This window comes from Oncorhynchus masou, chromosome 11 (assembly GCF_036934945.1).
Source record: "Oncorhynchus masou masou isolate Uvic2021 chromosome 11, UVic_Omas_1.1, whole genome shotgun sequence".
NCBI classification, from domain to species: Eukaryota; Metazoa; Chordata; class Actinopteri; order Salmoniformes; family Salmonidae; genus Oncorhynchus; species Oncorhynchus masou.
The window spans coordinates 23379790-23398919 of record NC_088222.1 but is presented as its reverse complement, the minus strand read 5'-3'; the positions used below and the strand labels follow the sequence as shown (position 1 = coordinate 23398919).

Below are 19130 nucleotides of genomic sequence, written 5' to 3'. Positions count from 1 at the left end.
CAAACCATGAGAAAACTTCCTCAATATGGCTCAAAGTGTGTGTATATTGGTTTTATATAATATTTTATGAAGCACTCAAAATGATAATCCTGTGGGATGCTGCAAACGTTGATAGCTATTGTATACCACCATGGCTAAGGTGTATGAACCAGGTTGTATGAGTTGGCATGGATATCCTTTGACCAGAAAAATAAAAACATTTTTGAGAGGCTTTGAGGAGTGCATATGAAAGTAGGTCTGGGAAGAATTCATGTCTGAGAAAACATGTTCTGTTGAAGTTTGGCATTTGAGCTAAAGGGCAACGATAACAATAATGTCAGATGAACCTATCACTGTCACACAGCAAAAAGGACTATCAGCCATGGAGATCCTCAGCCCTGTCTCCAGACTGACTCCTACTCAGATTGCATGAGACCAATTACTATCATGGAGAATGCACTTTCAAGTGGAACTGACAGCATTTTAGCACCAGGAAGAATATGACAAAATGTAAAAAGAATCGGACAAGCAGACCGGTGCACTATAGCCAATCAGAACTACAGTAGGCCTTATGCAAACAAGCCATTTGCACACAGGCCTGCCATCATTCACTTTGAATTGGACTGTGTGTTTACAGACAGTTGCAACAGCGCAACATTAGATCATTAAGACTCATTCGCCAAAAGCCACAAAAATACACCTTGAATGGATTTCTGCAAATATGTCAATACCACTTACATTTGCAAACTTTACATTCCTATTGATCAAACAACCATGAAAAAAATAAGCTCTCTCTCCCTTAGTTATGCACATCAACAACAAAAAAGATCAACTAATGTTAGCCAGAGAAAGACGAGCTAACATCTAACAAAGGAACATTAGGTAAACCCTCAAACATTTTCAGCTAGTTGGCCTTCAAAATTGAACTGATAAACAATTGGGAATTGTAGCCTACTTGTCCTTCTGCAGCTTGCCTGCCAACAATGCATGCTTGTCTCAACCAAGCACCCAAAACTAACTGGCTAAAGTTGGCTAGCTAGCTACTTCCAGACACAAATGAGAGAACACCTCACTCTGACCATTTTACTCGCCCTACCAGAGTTGGTTAGGCTGTTTACATGTTATCTAGAGCGTTTGTGACTAACTATTACTTTCATTGCCTACGTTTATTGACACCGGCCATAATCAGCGGATGTTGCGCATATGTAAATTCAGCAGTTATTCTGTGCTCTGGCACACTCAGATGAGAGTTCTCTGAAATTGGAGTAGATAGATAGCATATCTCTTGCATTCGCAAATTCACTCTGGCTAACTGAATAACAGTTGTTCAAGTTCTTGCTAGCTATTCCAAATTACACCTGCATCTCTAGCTGTGTATAGCCATAGAAAAACAATGAGGGGCAAAATGTCAGTCACTCACCCACTCCTCGAATGACATGACATCCTCCTAGCAGCTAGCTAACGTTAGGCTCCATGATTTTAGCTTGCAATATCAATAGATGTGCTAACCTATTAGCCACGTTATGACTGACTTGTGATCATTGCCCTTGCTTGTTTGATTGTCATTCCCAGTCTGAGTTACATTCGTCCATTTCTGTCAGAAAATATTGAGCCGTAAAGGTAATCAGAAAGATCAAGATGCAATAACCAAAGTAGACATACTCTAATACAGTCTAACCAAGAAGCGCTCTCCTAACACATACAAAAGAGCCAGTAATATTCACTTTCAAGAGTGCCCCCTTCCCGGACATCAGTGTGTGTGGGCGTGCACATCACCTGCTGTTGTGTATAGCAGCTAAATAAGATATTGACGTAGAGACAAGCTTAGTGGGATGTATACTGAACAACAATATAAATGCAACATGCAACAATTTTAATGATTTTACTGAGTTACAGTTCATATAAGGAAATCAGTCAATTGAAATAAATAAATTAGGCCTTAATCTATGGATTTCACATGACTGGGCAAGGGCCCTGTCATGGGTGGGCCTGGTAGGGCCTGGTAGGGCCTGGCTCCCCAACAGATTGAGGTTTTCCTCACAAAAGGGCTTCATTACAGACAGAAATATGCCTCAGCACCCCCTCAGACAATCTCGCAAGAATCCGGATGTGGAGGTGCTGGGCTGACGTGGTTACACGTACACGTGGTCCGCAGTTGTGAGGCCGGTTGGACGTACTGCCAAATTCTCTAAAGTGTCGTTGGAGGCAGCTAATGATATAATTGAATGTTAATTTCTCTCTGGCAACAGCTCCTGGACATTCCTGCAGTCAGCATGCCAATTTCACACTCCCTGAAAACTTGAGGCATCTGTGGTATTGTATTGTGTGACAAAGCTGCATATTTTAGTGGTCTTTTATTGTCCACAGCACAAGGTGTACCTGTTTAATCAGCTTCTTGATATGCCACCCCTGTCAGGTGGATTGATTATCTTGGCAAAGGATAAATGCTCACTAACAGGTATGTAAAACAAATTTGAGCTCGAAATGAGAGAAATATATTTGTGTGTATGAAAAATGTCTGGGGTATTTTATTTCAGCTCATGAAAGATGTGGCCTACACATTACATGTTGCGTTTATATTTTTGATCCGGGATGATATTTCTCAAGAAGTTGTTGTGAAATAAATAAGCCCGCAGCCTAATTAATAACCACCTGCTGCTCAACTCGTTAACAAAGACTTCACTTAATGTGTGAAGGAAAACAGTAACAGTTTGACTGAAGACCCAGCAGGAAAGTTGTTTGTTTATCCTTTTGCAGTATTTATAATATTATTTCAGTTAGACTGTGTCAGCAATAAACTGTCCAGCAAAGCCTTCCCAGTCATTCTACCATTGAGCAAGGAGCAATAATGAGGAAGGTCAGCCAGAGGCTTCAGTAATGCAAACCCATTGGTTAATTGGTTAGGAGAGGAGGCCTGTAATAAAATCAATGAGTTCCTTTACAGATATTCAGAAAGGGAGAGAACACTGATATGTACTAAAGACTCATGAGAGGAGAGGAGGAGAGGCAATTAGTGAGGTATTGACTTTGGGGACTCCCTAAAAACACACAACTTCGATACATCTATGTCCAAAAGTCACTTTTCATAGCAGGTTAGGAACATTTTCCTTAACCCTTTTCCTAACCTTAAACTAATTCTCATAACCTGCTACTTTAATTACCCCATCCTGCTACGACAAAGTCACGTCCAGTCATAGCTGCATTGAAGTGAAAATTTGGTAATCTCCCTCATAATGGGATGTTGTGCTCATTATAAACTCCACTGTTATGATTGGGCTAAAGGCTGCTAAAACCCAGGCTGCTAAAACAAACAGTGTCACCCAATGGGAGGTGAAGGGAAGAGGAGCGAAGTAAAAAGCAACGGGAGAAAGCACTTATTCCATAGGCTTGTTTCACTCTAACAACTGGTTGTTGCACCTCTGCTGGGTGAATTAACTGACAGAGTAAAACTGTAGGACAACATTTTTAGGCCTATGTCCTGCTCTTATAACTTACTACATTATAACATTTGTTACATGTTGAGTCAGATGATTATTACTCAATTGGAATATGGTGCAGTCCCTGTTCTTGTATAATTACAACCCCTATTGATGACAAATATTGGTGACATTGTGGCGCTCCATTATTGCCTTAGGCTATTTCAACTACAGTGATTCATTTTAAAGGGAATTGTGGAACTCAAAGCCCTTTCTGGAGCAATCTAGAAATAGTAAGGCTGTGACTATTACTGGACAGAGACGAGAACACTCACTCAGTCTTATTACGGGATTTAACCTCGCTGAGCTCCAACAGGTTGATGACTGCTTGGCCGAGCAACTTGTCAGGTCCCACGAGAGCCCGGTGCATTACATGGACGTGCAACATACGCTTTTCTGTGTTACCGTTGTGGAAGAGCGGCAGCTCGAACGTGGCCTCTTCTTTCCACACCGGTGCAACGCTCTTCTCTGCCACCGATGTAGCGAATTTATCCTTGGCCACCTGCATGATGGCGTATGCGTCGTTGGTGCCATTTTTCCCCTTTATCCTCAGGCTTCTTGCCTGAACCACAGTTACCTGTACACTGGTTGGATAACACTGTCGGCTCTGGTCTGATAGAGACATGGCTGACACCTACGGAGGTTTAGCCCGAGGAAAACCAATACCGTCTAGAAACGTTTCGGTGTGCTAAGTAGATACATTAGAGTACCTCGCCAGAGGAAAACCTTTTACTTATGGAAAGTTGCGGAAACAGCTGAGTGGGCGTGGTATGTTGTACAGGATGTACGGCAGACTTTTGCAAGACAGGTCATTTGCTGAGCCAAGGTACTCCCCAGATTAACGGAGCTCGATTTTGGATCGAATGCCTGAGCTGAGAAATATACCACCCATATTATGAGGAAACGTTATCCACTAAAATAATATAGTATAAACGTCATATTAAAGTAGTAAGCTATTAATAAAAAGTTGGTTTTAATTTACATTTCCTGCTGAACACTGAAATTGGTTGAATCATGGTACGGTAAAAAAAAATTAAAAAAAATAAAAAAAAAGAGCGGTATTCAAAATCCTGGTCGGAAAAAATATATTATAAACGTCACTTTTTCAGGACCACGTCTTTCAAAGATAATTCGTAAAAATACAAACAACTTCACAGATCTTCACTGTAAAGGGTATAAACACTGTTTCCCATGCTTGTTCAATGAACCATTAACAATTAATGAACATGCACCTATAGAATGGTCATAAAGACACTAACAGCTTAAGCAATTAAGATCACAGTTATGAAAACTTAGGACACTAAAGAGGCCTTTCTACTGACTCTGAAAAACACCTAAAGAAAGATGCCCAGGGTCCCTGCTCATCTACATGAACGTGCCTTAGGCATGCTGCACGGAGGCATGAGGCCTGCAGATGTGGCCAGGGAAATAAATTGCAATGTCCGTACTGTGAGACGCCTAAGACAGCGCTACAGGGAGACAGGACAGACAGCTGATCGTCCTCGCAGTGGCAGACCACGTGTAACAACACCTGCACAGGATCGGTACATCCGAACATCACACCTGCGGGACAGGTACAGGATGGCAACAGCGACTGCCCGAGTTACACCAGGAACGCACAATCCCTCCTTCAGTGCTCAGACTGTCCGCAATAGGCTGAGAGAGGCTGGACTGTGGGCTTGTAGGCCTGTTGTAAGGCAGGTCCTCACCAGACATCACCGGCAACAACGTTGCCTATGGGCACAAACCCGCTGTCGCTGGACCAGACAGGACTGGCAAAAAGTGCTCTTCACTGACGAGTTGCAGTATTGTCTCACCAGGGGGGATGGTCGGATTTGCGTTTAGCGTCGAAGGAATGAGCATTACACCGAGGCCTGTACTCTGGAGCGGGATCGATTTGGAGGTGGAGGGTCCTTCATGGTCTCGGGCAGTGTGTCACAGCATCATTGGACTGAGCTTGTTGTCATTGCAGGAAATCTCAATGCTGTGCGTTACAGGGAAGATATCCTCCTCCCTCATGTGGTACCCTTCATGTAGGCTCATCCTGCCATGACCCTCCAGCATGACAATGCCACCAGCCATACTGCTCGCTCTGTGCATGATTTCCTGCAAGACAGGAATGTCAGTGTTCTGCCATGGCCAGCGAAGAGCCCGGATCTCAATCCCATTGAGCAGGTCGGATCGGAGGGTGAGGTCTAGAGCCATTCCCACCATAAATGTCCGGGATCTTGCAGGTGCCTTGGTGGAAGAGTGGGTTAACATCTTACAGCAAGAACTGGCAAATCTGGTCCAGTCCATGAGTAAGAGATGCACTGCAGTACTTAAAGCAGCTGGTGGCCACACCAGATACAGACGGTTACCTTTGATTTGACCCCCCTTTGTTCAGGGACACATTATTCCATTTCTGTTAGTCACATGTCTGTGGAACATGTCTATGTCTCAGTTGTTGAATCTTGCTATGTTCATACAAATATTTACATTTAAATATTTACACATAAAATAAAATTTAAATAAACGCAGTTGACAGTGAGAGGACATTTCTTTTTTTGCTGAGTTTACATGCACATATTTTATCAGGTCCACTAATGAAAACACTATATAATCCAAGACAGGACAGTATAGGTTTACACATGTGAGAATTAGTAGCTACTACCAACCTGTTCCTGATAGCTAACCTATGTACAGTTGAAGTCTGAAGTTTACATACACCTTAGCCAAATACATTTAAACTCAGTTTTTCACAATTCACAAATCCTAGTAAAAATTCACTGTCTTAGGTCAGTTAGGATCACCACTTTATTTTAAGAATGTGAAATGTAAGAATAATAGTAGAGAGAATGATTTATTTCAGCTTTTATTTCTTTCGTCACATTCCCAGTGGGTCAGAAGTTTACATACACTCAATTAGGATTTGGTAGAATTGCCATTAAATTGTTTAACTTGGGTCAAACGTTTCGGGTAGCCTTCCACAAGCTTCCCACAATAAGATGGGTGACTTTTGGTCCACACAGAGCTGGTGTAACTGAGTCAGGTTGGTAGGCCTCCTTGCTAACATATACTTTTTCAGTTCTGCCCACAGATTTTCTATAGGGTTGAGGTTAGGGCTTTGTGATGGCCACTCCAATACCTTGACTTTGTTGTCCTTAAGCCATTTTGCCACAACTTTGGAAGTATGCTTGTGGTCATTGTCCATTTTGGAAGACCCATTTGCAACCAAGCTTTAACTTCCTGACTGATGTCTTGAGATGTTGCTTCAATATATTCACGTAATTTTCCCACCTCATGATGCCATCTATTTTGTGAAGTACACCAGTCCCTCCTGCATCAATGCACCCCCACAACAATGATGCTGCCACCCCCATGCTTCACGGTTGGGATGGTGTTCTTTGGCTTGCAAGCCTCCCCCTTTTCCCTCCAAACATAATGATGATCATTATGGCCAAACAGTTATATTTTTGTTTCATCAGACCAGAGGACATTTCTCCAAAAAGTATGATCTTTGTCCCCATGTGCAGTTGCAAACCGTAGTCTGGCTTTTTATGGCGGTTTTGGAGCAGTGGCTTCTTCCTTGCTGAGCAGCCTTTCAGGTTATGTCGATATAGGACTCGTTTTACTGTGGATATAGATACTTTTGTACCCGTTTCCTCCAGCATCTTCACAGGGTCCTTTGCTGTTGTTCTGGGATTGATTTACACTTTTCGCACCAAAGTACGTTCATCTCGAGGTGACAGAACGCGTCTCCTTCCTGAGTGGTATGACGGCTGCATGGTCCGATGGTGTTCATACTTGCGTACTATTGTTTGTACATATGAACGTGGTACCTTCAGGCATTTGTAAATTACTCCCAATGATGAACCAGACTTGTGGAGGTCTACAATTTTTTTCCTGATGTCTTGGCTGATTTCTTTAGATTTTCCCATGATGTCAAGCAAAGAGGCACTGAGTTTGAAGGTAGGCCTTGAAATACATCCACAGGTACACCTCCAAATGACTCAAATGATGTCAATTAGCCTATCAGAAGCTTCTAAAGCCATGACATCATTTTCTGGAATTTTACAAGCTGTTTAACGGCACAGTCAACTTAGTGTATGTTAACTTCTGACCCACTGGAATTGTGATAGAGTGAGTTATAAGGGAAATAATCTGTCTGTAAACAATTGTTGGAAAACTTACTTGTGTCATGCACAAAGTAGATGTCCTAACTGACTTGCCAAAACTATAGTTTGTTAACAAGAAATTTGTGGAGTGGTTAAAAACGAGTTTTAATGACTCCATCCTAAGTGTATGTAAACTTTTGACTTCATCTGTATGTCAGTCAAATCATCATGGCTGTAATGTTAAATCCAGCTTCACCAGGACAGGTCTAGTGAACCATGAGCCTGCAGGCAATATCTATCCAGTCACTCAAGGTTAATTATTTTTAGGGAGCATTGAGGAGAAAAATGTATCTCTGCACAGCCACCATAATGTGGCTCCAATGTACCTTACCCATCTCTATTTACATCAGAACAATTATTTTTCTAGTAGAAATTGACTCAAGACACAGCTAGACCAGTTTAAAAGTATGTTCCAGAGAAGGTTCATTTTGACTGTTGGAAGAGAACTGAATTGCCTCTTGGGGAAAAAACTAAACATCCAATCATGGTTTGAGTTCTAAAACTATCTCACAGTACAATAAATATCTTCTCAGTGTTATCCTGGAAACCCATTTGCCAGTTAAGATTGATTCTTGAGGCATTCTGTATTGAAAGAGGTGGTTTATAATCATTCCGGATTTCTGCCCCCTGCTGAATGTTGAATGTCCATCTTCCACATATACCTTCAGGGCATTCTTATATATCTCATGCAAATGTCTCACCTCTTATTCAAAGGAGTGATCACTTTAATGTTGATTTACATAATAACATTCTATTTCAACTTATTACCACTTACGTAACAATGTGATATAACAGCCCAATATCTACAATAAATGCATAGTATGGTTACACATAATTAAATTATGTCGTTTGATCATAATACGATCTTACAGACACACTTTGAGTAAACTAACTCAGGCAGCAAATGTGTAGAGGTTGCCCCCTACTGCACACAAATATAATACACCAATAAATGCATTTGACAAGGTTGTCCCCTCTCAAGCACAAGTAAAGCACATCATGTGTCCTGGGTTTGGTCCGACAACAAGTAGCCTGTGAGTTATCATTGTAAAATGTGTCTATTCTGTGGGGAGATGGTGGTGGTAGTAGTATGTTAGATGTATCTTAAGGTTAGAACCATGGTTGCTGTGTTTTAGTTCTGATAGATCTGGGTCTTGGCAAGGCTTATCCAGTCCTGTGATGCCCCTCTTTGATCTTGACGTCTTGAGTGTTACAGAGAAAGGAACTCCATTACCATTACAGTCAATGGCACAGAGGATCAAACATTTACCCAGCTGCATGGATCTCAGAATGATACAGTACAGCATGCAATGTTACATTGACTTTGGACAGTTTGTACATTGACTATTAACTCTGTGTGAAGGCATCCGCTGGAATAGCTCAACAAGTTGTTTAAAAAAATACTTGTGACACAATAATTGGTGACTATATCATGGCACACCCTGAGAAGAAAGTAAATATTTTACTTGAGACCAATAGCAGAGTCTTATTATTACACAATGAGAGTTCCACAGCTTTGACATCTGTGGAACATCTGCACTCTCAACAGGAGGGATTGCTGGGCGGCCGTGTCTAAGGATTTTCTTGGGTATGCAGGGCCGCATCTGAACACACACATAGGCCACTGCCTGTTCACCCTACTATCATCCAGAGGCAAAGGTAGCACAGGTGCATTACAGCTGGAACAGAGAGACTGAAAAACAGCTTCTAGCTCAAGGCCATCAGACTGTTAAACAACCATCACTAGCACATTAGAGGCTGCTGCCTGTAGGTATAGACTAGAAATCACTGTCCACTTTATGGAATGGAACACTAGTCACTTTAATAATGTTTACATATCTGGCATTACTTATCTCATATGTATATACTGTTTTCTATACTGCTACGGTATCGTAGTCACTTAATAATGTTTACATATCTGGCATTACTTATCTCATATGTATATACTGTTTTCTATACTGCTACGGTATCGTAGTCACTTAACAATGTTTACATATCTTCCATTACTCATTACTAATCTGTATTCTATACTATTCTACTGTATCTAAGTCTGTTCTGCTCTGGCATTGCTCGTCCATATATCTGTTCTTATAGATAACCTGGCTCTCAGTATGTCCAAAAGGGTAAAATAAGTTTTCTATAAATTGTAACATGGAAATACTCACTTCTACAGTCTTCCTCCAGCACCTCCTGTATCAGGTGGAAGGTGTTGGACTGGCGAGGGTCTGTGGGTGTTTTTCTCCTACCCTGGATTCTCTGGTAGACCTCAGAGTCCAGAAGAAGACGCCTCTGCCTGGGGACATCACAACTGTGACAAATATCTAAGAGCGGAGAATAATTATGCAATTATTACATTTGTCATACACTACATACCCTTGCAACTGTAATTGGAATAGTCACCTGTCCCTGCATGGGGCAGCATACAGAGTAGCCACATGGGGGCAGAAAACTTTAATCACAATATGTTGGCTATGACCTTAAAATCAATTTACTCTCCTGAGTCAGTCACCTCTTGTTGTTTTTGGGGATATGATCAATCTTCCTTACCACAAGATTCATGGAAGACATGTCTAGGTATGGAAGTCAAGTTAGGCAGAACGTTCTGTACAGGCGCTGTCCTGGAATATTACATCTGTACATGAAGAGATTGTATCTCTGTCAGTAAGTAGACTTACTGGTACACACTAGAGTAATATATAACATACTGTAGAGTTAAAACCTTATGCCTGTAGTATTTCATAATAATGTAGACCTATGATGTTACTTTTCCAATGCCTGTCTAATAAACTATTGTTATTATTGAACTGCTGCCCTCTCCCACATGACTTACAAATGCTTTTGCTTATTGTTTATAGCACAATACTCAAAAGGACAAAACTAATGTAGTCTAAACAACATTAGAGACATGTCAAAGGAATAGACAACAATTATTTATTTGACAAATATGAATAGTGCATTTAAATTCAACCGAAAATTAAACTCACCTGCATTGCCATGCCCAGACAAAAAAAGCTTGCAGACAGTTTAAGACAAATATATAGAACCTCGACCTGTACCCGGGACTAAACCCTTAGTTGAGAGACTGCCCTGAGGCAATTAGGAAATTGATGACGTGCGGGAACACTTACAAAGCATGATTATGCCGTATTCATGTACCAGTCGGAATTGGGATACTCGGAAAGTTCTACTTGTTGATTCGTTAAACACGCCACAAGTATATCTACAGTCCGTTAGCAAGTCTGACATTTCCGAGTTCCCTAGTTCTGACTAGCACATGAACGTGACAGGCTGCTACTCCGTCCCATGCGCGTCTCCAGTTTAGGTCTAAAGCATCGGGATGTGTGAATGAATGAAGCTAAAACAATCCAATAGGGAAAATAAGATACCTTAATGGGAAAGGCCTATCTACATAAATGTTTGTATTTGTTTTGAAATGAGCGAGTTACTTTCGTCGTCACTAATTGGCCTGAGGGGAGAATCATTCGTGGTGGACGACATGTTTACTGTTGCTTTGTTACATTTTGACAAGATTAACTTGCTGTTTTTACCAGACTATGAATATAATGTCCTTAGGCCCATCGAAAGTGACCTTGCTCATTGATAGCTACTTTATTGAGGAAAAATGTACTTACTATGACTGTGATATGTTGTTGTCCCACCTAGCTATCTTAAGATGTAAATCGCTTTGGACAAGAGTGACTGCTAAAAAAATACAATGTAAAAATACAAATAAAAAGAACGGTGTACCTTTGAGGATAAATGCACTTTTATTTACATGTGGATTTATATAGTTAAACTATGAACACATCTGTACATTGACAAAGTCTAGGCCTACAGTACATCAAGTAGTAGGCTAAAGCCTATTCATCTCACACAGCATAGCCTGGGCCTGTTATTTAAGTGATAGTGCCCTCGAAGCTGGTGTTTGGAGGATATATTGGCACGGGTGTTGTTAGGCCCGAGAAGAAGTCAAGGGCCTGCAAATGGTGGCAATATATCCTCCAAACACCGGCTTCGAGGGTATTATCACTTTTATACAAGGGGTTACCAACATATTCAAATTATTTAATATTTTCATTGAAAATGTTATTTTTATGAATTTATTCATACTATTTCATCCTTCCACAACATATTGACCCGAAACATATAGTCCCGACACAAACCTAGGGTTGCTACCCAAGCCAGCAGGTCATTCTTTCTATCGGTTCGTTGCCAGAGACGTGACCCAGTCATTAAGTATTTTTGTTCAGTATCTATGGACGCGACCCCAGTCGTTCTGTCTAAATGTTCTACTGCCATACTGGCTGGCAATGTTCTTTTCCCTTGCTAGCTAGCCAACTATGGCAAACTTAAGGTCACGTCAAACAGTGCAGCCAGAGTAACAACAAAGTAACTGCATTTGTCTAAGGTGTTTTCTAGTGACATTTATTTGGCACATCCATAACAATGAACTAATGATGTGCGATTTCACCTGGTATATAAAATGTGCTTTCAATTTTTGTCAGTCAACTTTCTTTCCACCTGTCCTCGCTATCTGATTGACTGGCGACACAGCGGGCAGATTCCGAACTCGGTGGTGACGCGCACTGCGCAGCATTGGCACAGGCAGCGGTGCCCGCAGGATAGGACCACAGAAGCTCTCAAGGATAGACACACAGCGCAATCTTCAACCAAGTCCCGCTCTACAGTGTAGGATAGATAAACAACAACAACAACAAAACATTATGATCACCAAGCCAAGACAGAAGTTGCAAAGAGAACTACATGGTAAATAGACGACAGTACCTTTAAAGAACACGATCAACAGAAATCCATATTATTCTAAACATTGAAATTAAACTGTATTGTAACCATATCAATTTTATTGCTTTTACACTCCCCATCCTGAATGACTAGACTTTAATAATGCAGTTGGTTACTAACCTGCAGAGGAGTCCATCTGTGTGTTAGTGATAGGGTCAGTGGGGAGGTGGATGCCCCGAGGGGTGCAACTGGGATGACCATTGTTCACACACATGCAGCTGTCCTCATAAGACACAGAGGGAGGAGGAGGGAGAGGGCAGGACCTCCGCTTATTACATCTTTTTTGTTTTGATCCTGAGGAATGGAAGAATAATATAAAGGACAGATCAGTTAAGTAGTATTTTGATATAATCTGGAACAAAATAGATTTTTACATGTGATTAAACAAGAAATTCACCAAATGCCTCACCCAATAAGAGCACAGCTCTGGTCTGCCCGTAGACATCTATAATAGCCCAGAGGGGGCTTCTCACATCCACCCCCTTCAGGAGCAGGTACCTCACACGATTTGGCCCCTCGTACACCAGCACCCCTTTAGGGGTTACCCAGAAGCGGAGCTCTGCCCCTGGCATGTTGAGCCTGGAGGGCACGGGGGATGCCCAGTACCGGTCGGTGGTGGTGAGGTCAGGGATGGCCATGGCAGGGGGGAAGAGTGGCCCACGGGAGGAGGGGGGTATGGAGGTGAATCCCAGCCGCAAAGCTCCACTCCAGTGCTGGTCACAAAGCTCCACCCGCAGATGTATCTTCTCCTGGACCCTGACTGGACGACTGCTGAAGGTCAGACCATTCTGGAAGGTCTCTCTGTTCCTCTCCACACGCCTACCTCCCAGACTCAGACACACCTGGGTCCCCAATACCCCTTTATGGAAGAACAGGGGCCCCAGACAGTGACGCCCATGTTTTGGACAAAATTCTAAAGAGAGGGAGGAAGATTATTTTTAATTGTGGTCTAATGGCAAGTCTACTTTCCTTCAGAAAACTTTAAGATAAGTGTAAACATTCTCGCAGTTTACAGACAAGTCATGACAAGTGTGAAGATGAAGTTTATGGGTTTCCTGTGCTTAATACCTTCATCACATTTCATGTACTATAAAAAAATATTAGTGAACTTTGTTATTCATATTATGGTCTTGACTACACTTAAGCCTCAAAGTCCTTGAGTTTATGGTTTTATAGCAAAGATCTCACTGATCCTTTAGTTTCATTATCTCTTGCTGAAGTCCAAATGACATTAATTATTAACGTATTTGGTAAAAGGGGTAAATTGGTCATCAAAAATGAAGGACCAAGGCACTCTTCACATAGTTCATTAAAATGGCTTTTTTTGTATGGCATGTTTAATGGAAACAAAGATTACAAACGCAGACGCGTTTTGGCTGCATGGCCTTAGTCAGGGAGTACAAAGATACGATAATACGATGTCCTCTTTTTGACAGCATTTTCCAATCAACCCTGATTTGAAGGGGAGATTAGTTACAGAAATCAGAGGACAACACCTAGTAAGCAATGCTATACACATCAAAAAGTTAAATATACTGAACAAAACTATAAACACAAAATGTAAAGTGTTGGTCCCATGTTTCATGAGCTGAAATAAAAGATCCCAGAAATGTTCCATACGCACTAAAAGCTTGTTTCTCTAACAAATGTGTTTACATCCCTGTTAGTGAGCATTTTTCCTTTGCCAAGATAATCCATCCACCTGACAAGTGATGCAAATCAAAAAGCTGATTAAACAGAATGATCAGTACACAGGTGCACGCTGTGCTGGGAACAATAAAAGGTCACTCTACATTTACATTTACATTTAAGTCATTTGGCAGACGCTCTTATCCAGAGCGACTTACAAATTGGTGAATTCACCTTATGACATCCAGTGGAACAGCCACTTTACAATAGTGGAAAGGATTACTTTATCCTATCCTAGGTATTCCTTAAAGAGGTGGGGTTTCAGGTGTCTCCGGAAGGTGGTGATTGACTCCGCTGTCCTGCAATGTGCAGTTTTGTCACAACACACAATGCCACAGATGTCTCAAGTGTTGAGGAAGTGTGTAATTGGCATGTTGACTGCATGAATGTCCACAAGAGCTGTTTGAGAATTGAATGTTAATATTTCTACTATAAGTCGCCTCCAACGCCATTTTAGAAAATTTGGAGGTACACCATAATGGCCTCACAACCACAGAACATGTGTAAACACGCCAGCCCAGGACCTCCATATCCATCTTTTTCACCTGCGGGATCATCTGAGGCCAGCCACCCGGACAGTTGATGAAACTGCACTTTTGTGGGGGAAAATTCATTCTGATTGGCTGGGCCTGGCTCCCCATTGGGTGCGCCTGGCTCCTAAGTCGGTGAACATATGCCCTCCAAAGCCTACCGATTGCTGTTCCCATCCCCAATTATGTGAAATCCATAGATTCGGGCCCAATAAAATTTTTTCAATTGACTGATTCCCTTATATGAACTGTAAATCAGTAAAATCGTTGAAATTGTTGCATGTTGCGTTTATATTTTTGTTCAGTATAGATACAGTATTTTATCAAAATGAAAATCAAAGCTAGAAGCATCAGAATCCTTAGAAAAGTAGTTCTAACCTTGAATGACTGGGCGAAATCTATTTTACAGTACACTAGATAACAACAAACATGGAGGCAGGAGACTAAACACAGCAGAGGGCAAAAAAACAATAGGTCTACTACTAGATGACAGCAAAGGGACTTCTCAAGACTCTACAGGAAAGGTGAGAAATCCATATCTTCATTTAAACCAGGGTACTTAGTGGCCTGTAGTTTGTAAATCACAAAACTTTTGCCTTGGATTTAGCTGTTTAAGATGATTTCCTTTTCTATGTCAGGCCGGAACACGATCAACACCCATAGTTTGTAGGGAGGCAGTGTCACCATGGTGTAAGGACTTGTAGTGCCCTGCCTAGTCTTCATTGCCTACCTCTGACATACTTGTGTTCCGCTAAGCGATCTTGAAGGCATCTCTTTGTGATTATTGACATTGTTGTATGCAAACCATCTCTAGGAAACATCCTCCTGGTACCCTGCTGCACATGATTAAGAAGATCCCGTGGGAAGAAAGTTTTCTATAGGCCTACAGAAATGGATGTTAAACTCCTATAATTAGTGTACGGCATTTTATGACTCCACAAACATTCCAATGTCTGTGCTTGTATGGTATTACCTGGGTGCATTTCACATTGGCTTTCATTAAATATTTTGTTAGATACTTGCTGATAATTGGTCTCTTTATATATTTGCCAGATTTAGAATTGGATGTTCATTTTCTTACCTGCACCAACTATATACAAACAACAATGGACATCTATGTCTTGTTATCAGGGTTGGGTAGGTTACTTTTTACATGTAATCCATTACAGTTACTAGTTACCTGTCCAGAATTGTAATCAGTAACGTAACTTTTGGATGAGCCAAACTCAGTAATGTAACCTGATTACATTCCGTTACTTTTAGATTACTTTCCCCATTAGAAGAAGACAAAAATGTATGTTACCAATTGAATGACAGCTATTGCAGGATAAATTAATGTTAAAGTTGGCCATATATAATTGTAAAATGTTACTTTATGGGTTGGTTATGTAGGCTTCTTCAAACCCATTGCTTTCTACTACATATAATAATATGATTAAAATATACATTTACATTAGAAACCAAAGTCTATCAGAATTCCAGTAATTCCAATACATGTTATACCCCTTGATCTTCAAGAATAGGACTTGGAAATATAGATTAGCCAAATTGTTTTACCTGAGCATGACCCCAAAACTAAGGATTTAATAGCCAGCCCTACTCTGTTGTTTATGATTTTGTTGTCATGGAGGACTGATTGGGCTCATTGATTCCAGTTGAAAAATAAATGCTGTGCTCATGGAATGGCAAGCTTTGAGCACTACTGAAAAGCGCTATTTACATGTTAAAAATTATGCCATATGCTGCATTTGCTATAGGCCAATTGTTTACCTTTTTGTTGGTGACACTTTGATATCTTGATAATATGCAGCTGTTTAAAGGGCAAATCAATTGATGAAACAATAACAAAACAGCCGCCCAGCCTCTGTTTTGGTAAAAAGCTGAGGAATGGCCCTGGAAAAATGTAACCACTCTCAGATTAATAGACAGAGCTATGGATGCAAGGACTGACCAGAATCAATGGATACATATATGTATATATGTATATAATTTATAAATCCACAAATGGATGTAGCAACTACAGATGGCCTCTTTTTAAGTCTATCAAAAGGGTGCGAGTTTGCACATGTGTCCATTAGGCCTATGGATAAAAAAAAAATATCAGCATGAATTAGACTGAGCAATACAAATAAAAAACGTATTCCATAGGCTTGGATCCGCACTATGCAGCTGTTACAAGAACGCATTTTTCACAGGCCGTCCACTGGTTTCAAAAATAATGATTGATTGGCAGTTTTAAACTTCTTGAGTTCAACCATTATTGGGTTCAAATACACATTTAGATTTGTGAACAGACATCCATAACAACCACAATCCGTAAACCGAAAATAGCTAAATGAGAGAGGAACGTTGTGCTTCACACCAATGCGCTGTGTCGATATAAAAAATAAATCATAAACGTATCGCCGTAGACTACACCACTGCTGTCATCCTTACCTCCAAGCGTTTATTCAAATTGAAAAATCTTTGGATACCGACAGCAGTCGCACATTTGGAAGACATAGCTTGGACTGTAGCCTACGAAAACCTATTCCTGCTCTTTTCCCGCGATCCAGTTGTAAACGCCCTTTTTTCAATGCTGAATTGAATGTCATTGAAAAAAACAGAGAAGTGTGAAACAAAAAATCCGCAAACATCCTTTCTGAATTTAAAAGTAATCCTCGAAGTAATCTCTAGTTTTTCAAAAGTATCTGTAATCTGATAACAATAGTTTTGCTGGTAACGGATTACAGTTTTTTTTTATCCTTTACATGTAATCCGTTACTCCCCAGCCTTGCTTGTTATTAATAGATTACCATTTCATTTTAGAATAGCAATTTTTGCTATGTTTTTACCAATAATGTGTATGCCCCCTAGATGACAGACAGGGGGCTTTTAAAGCCACCGAGCAATTTAGTAAACCATTGTAAGAAAAAAATTGGGAAGCTATAAAAATGGATTTAATAATGTGTACACGTTTTTCACAAGTATATTCTATTACAGACACCTTAATGCTTATGTTTAAATTATATTATATTTAATGTCTGTACATGTGTTATATCTGTCTACACATCTGTTGTTGAACACATCAGAATGTGAATAGTATTAATATTGTATTCTTACCAATGCTCTTACTGTTCCCCATTCTCTTCAGGTTTGCCTGTCTTGAAGTGTGGTTATTGTCTATCTACATACTGGACTGATACAGTAGCAGGGCAGCAGTGACGTTGGCTTGTGTTGGTGTGACAGGTGTCTAGTTTTGTTTTGAGACAGAACAACCTCTTCACTCTTCTCCGCTCAGCAAAATTAATTTGCAAAATGTATGCTGTTAATTTGTTTATATTATTTATTCAGTAAAGAAGAGGAGTTGTATCATTGATTGATGTTTATGAATACCACAATAATTGTTTTGTTTTTTAAACAATTTTTTACATAATTTTTTCATTCACTAGTTTTATCTTAATGCATACATTATTTAGATAAAATGGGGCGATACAGAATGTAAATGGGGCTGTGAATGGCCATTATGATGTGTTTACTGTGTTCTGTTCTCTAACCTGAGTCAGAAGCAATACAGACAGAAAAGTTCAACACACCAGATCAACCTTCAGTGGCTATCAAATCTTGAACCCTGAGACAACCGTTCAACAGAATAAGTACCTGTCTTCAGATGAAAGAGCCAAGCTTGCCCCCTCACTGAACATGACACAAAGCCAGGTGAAGGTATTGTACTGTAGATGGCATCAACACTTACAGAGTCATTAATGAATGATAATCAAACATCCCACTGGGCACAGAAGTAATTTCAATGTCTAGTTTTGATTTACATTTAACGTGAATTCAAAGTGAAAAAAAAGTATAGTTTCACCATGTCATTGGAATTAAAAATTGGGTAAAAAAATGATGACTTTTTGCAAATCCAATCAGTTTTCACGTTTATTCAACAATCGTTACATATATTTTTAGATTGAAATGACCTTGATACAACGTTGATTCAACCTTTCATTTTCATTTTCGAATTCACTCAGTATGACGAAAGCAACAGTGTCAATAGATAGATCCATAAAAATCAGTTGGCTTTAGTGATATAAAAGCCTAAGTACTTCAGTTCAAGTAAATCTGTTTGCTGCATGGCCTAACATCATTTAGTCTTGTCACACTTACAATCATTTTTCCCCAGAAATAGTTTCAGAGCCTATGGAACTGGTTTGTTGCATGGCCCCTTGAGAAACTGTAGAAAAAAACAAAACTAAGAGGAGGGAAGGAAGGAAAAACAGTGTTGGGGTGAGAGTTACTAGCTATACTGGCTGGGTGTTGGGACATGCAGGCAGCTTGTGCTGGCTGAGTGGTCTGGCCAATCTACTGGTCACTCTGTATACAAAACAAAGGATCTTCATTGCGGGTGGATGGATTGGGCAACTCAGATGGCTCAGGCCAGCCATTTTTTTCCAGTGTCATATGGATGCATTGGGATATGCGTCCACATGGACATGTGTCTAGGCGGGTTGGCATGTGTA

The 19130-nt window shown here is 40.5% G+C and overlaps 2 protein-coding genes across 7 annotated transcripts in view; both read right to left on the bottom strand.

The window, feature by feature from the left end:
- The window catches only part of LOC135548353 (rab11 family-interacting protein 1-like), a 34135-nt gene extending 23379 nt beyond the window's left edge, over nucleotides 1-10756 (bottom strand). For 3 of the 6 annotated variants that reach the window (XM_064977865.1, XM_064977866.1, XM_064977869.1), the window contains exon 1: nucleotides 3731-4180. In XM_064977865.1, the coding sequence (XP_064833937.1) occupies nucleotides 3731-4080 (350 nt within the window). In that variant the 5' untranslated portion in view covers nucleotides 4081-4180. Of the gene's footprint in view, nucleotides 1-3730; nucleotides 4181-7741; nucleotides 9253-9777; nucleotides 9934-10159; nucleotides 10245-10596 lie in introns of those variants that run through there. The other 3 variants (XR_010456808.1, XM_064977867.1, XM_064977868.1) reach the window with 3 other exon arrangements.
- Nucleotides 10757-11360: 604 nt separating this feature from the next.
- On the bottom strand, nucleotides 11361-17859 carry LOC135548352 (E3 ubiquitin-protein ligase NEURL3-like). Its single transcript, XM_064977864.1, has 4 exons — nucleotides 17737-17859; nucleotides 12825-13328; nucleotides 12536-12709; nucleotides 11361-12294 (listed from the first exon to the last, which is right to left on the bottom strand). Exons 1-4 carry the CDS (start codon nucleotides 17756-17758, stop codon nucleotides 12143-12145), a joined length of 852 nt encoding a protein of 283 aa, XP_064833936.1. The 5' UTR covers nucleotides 17759-17859; the 3' UTR covers nucleotides 11361-12142.
- Nucleotides 17860-19130: the final 1271 nt, after the last annotated feature.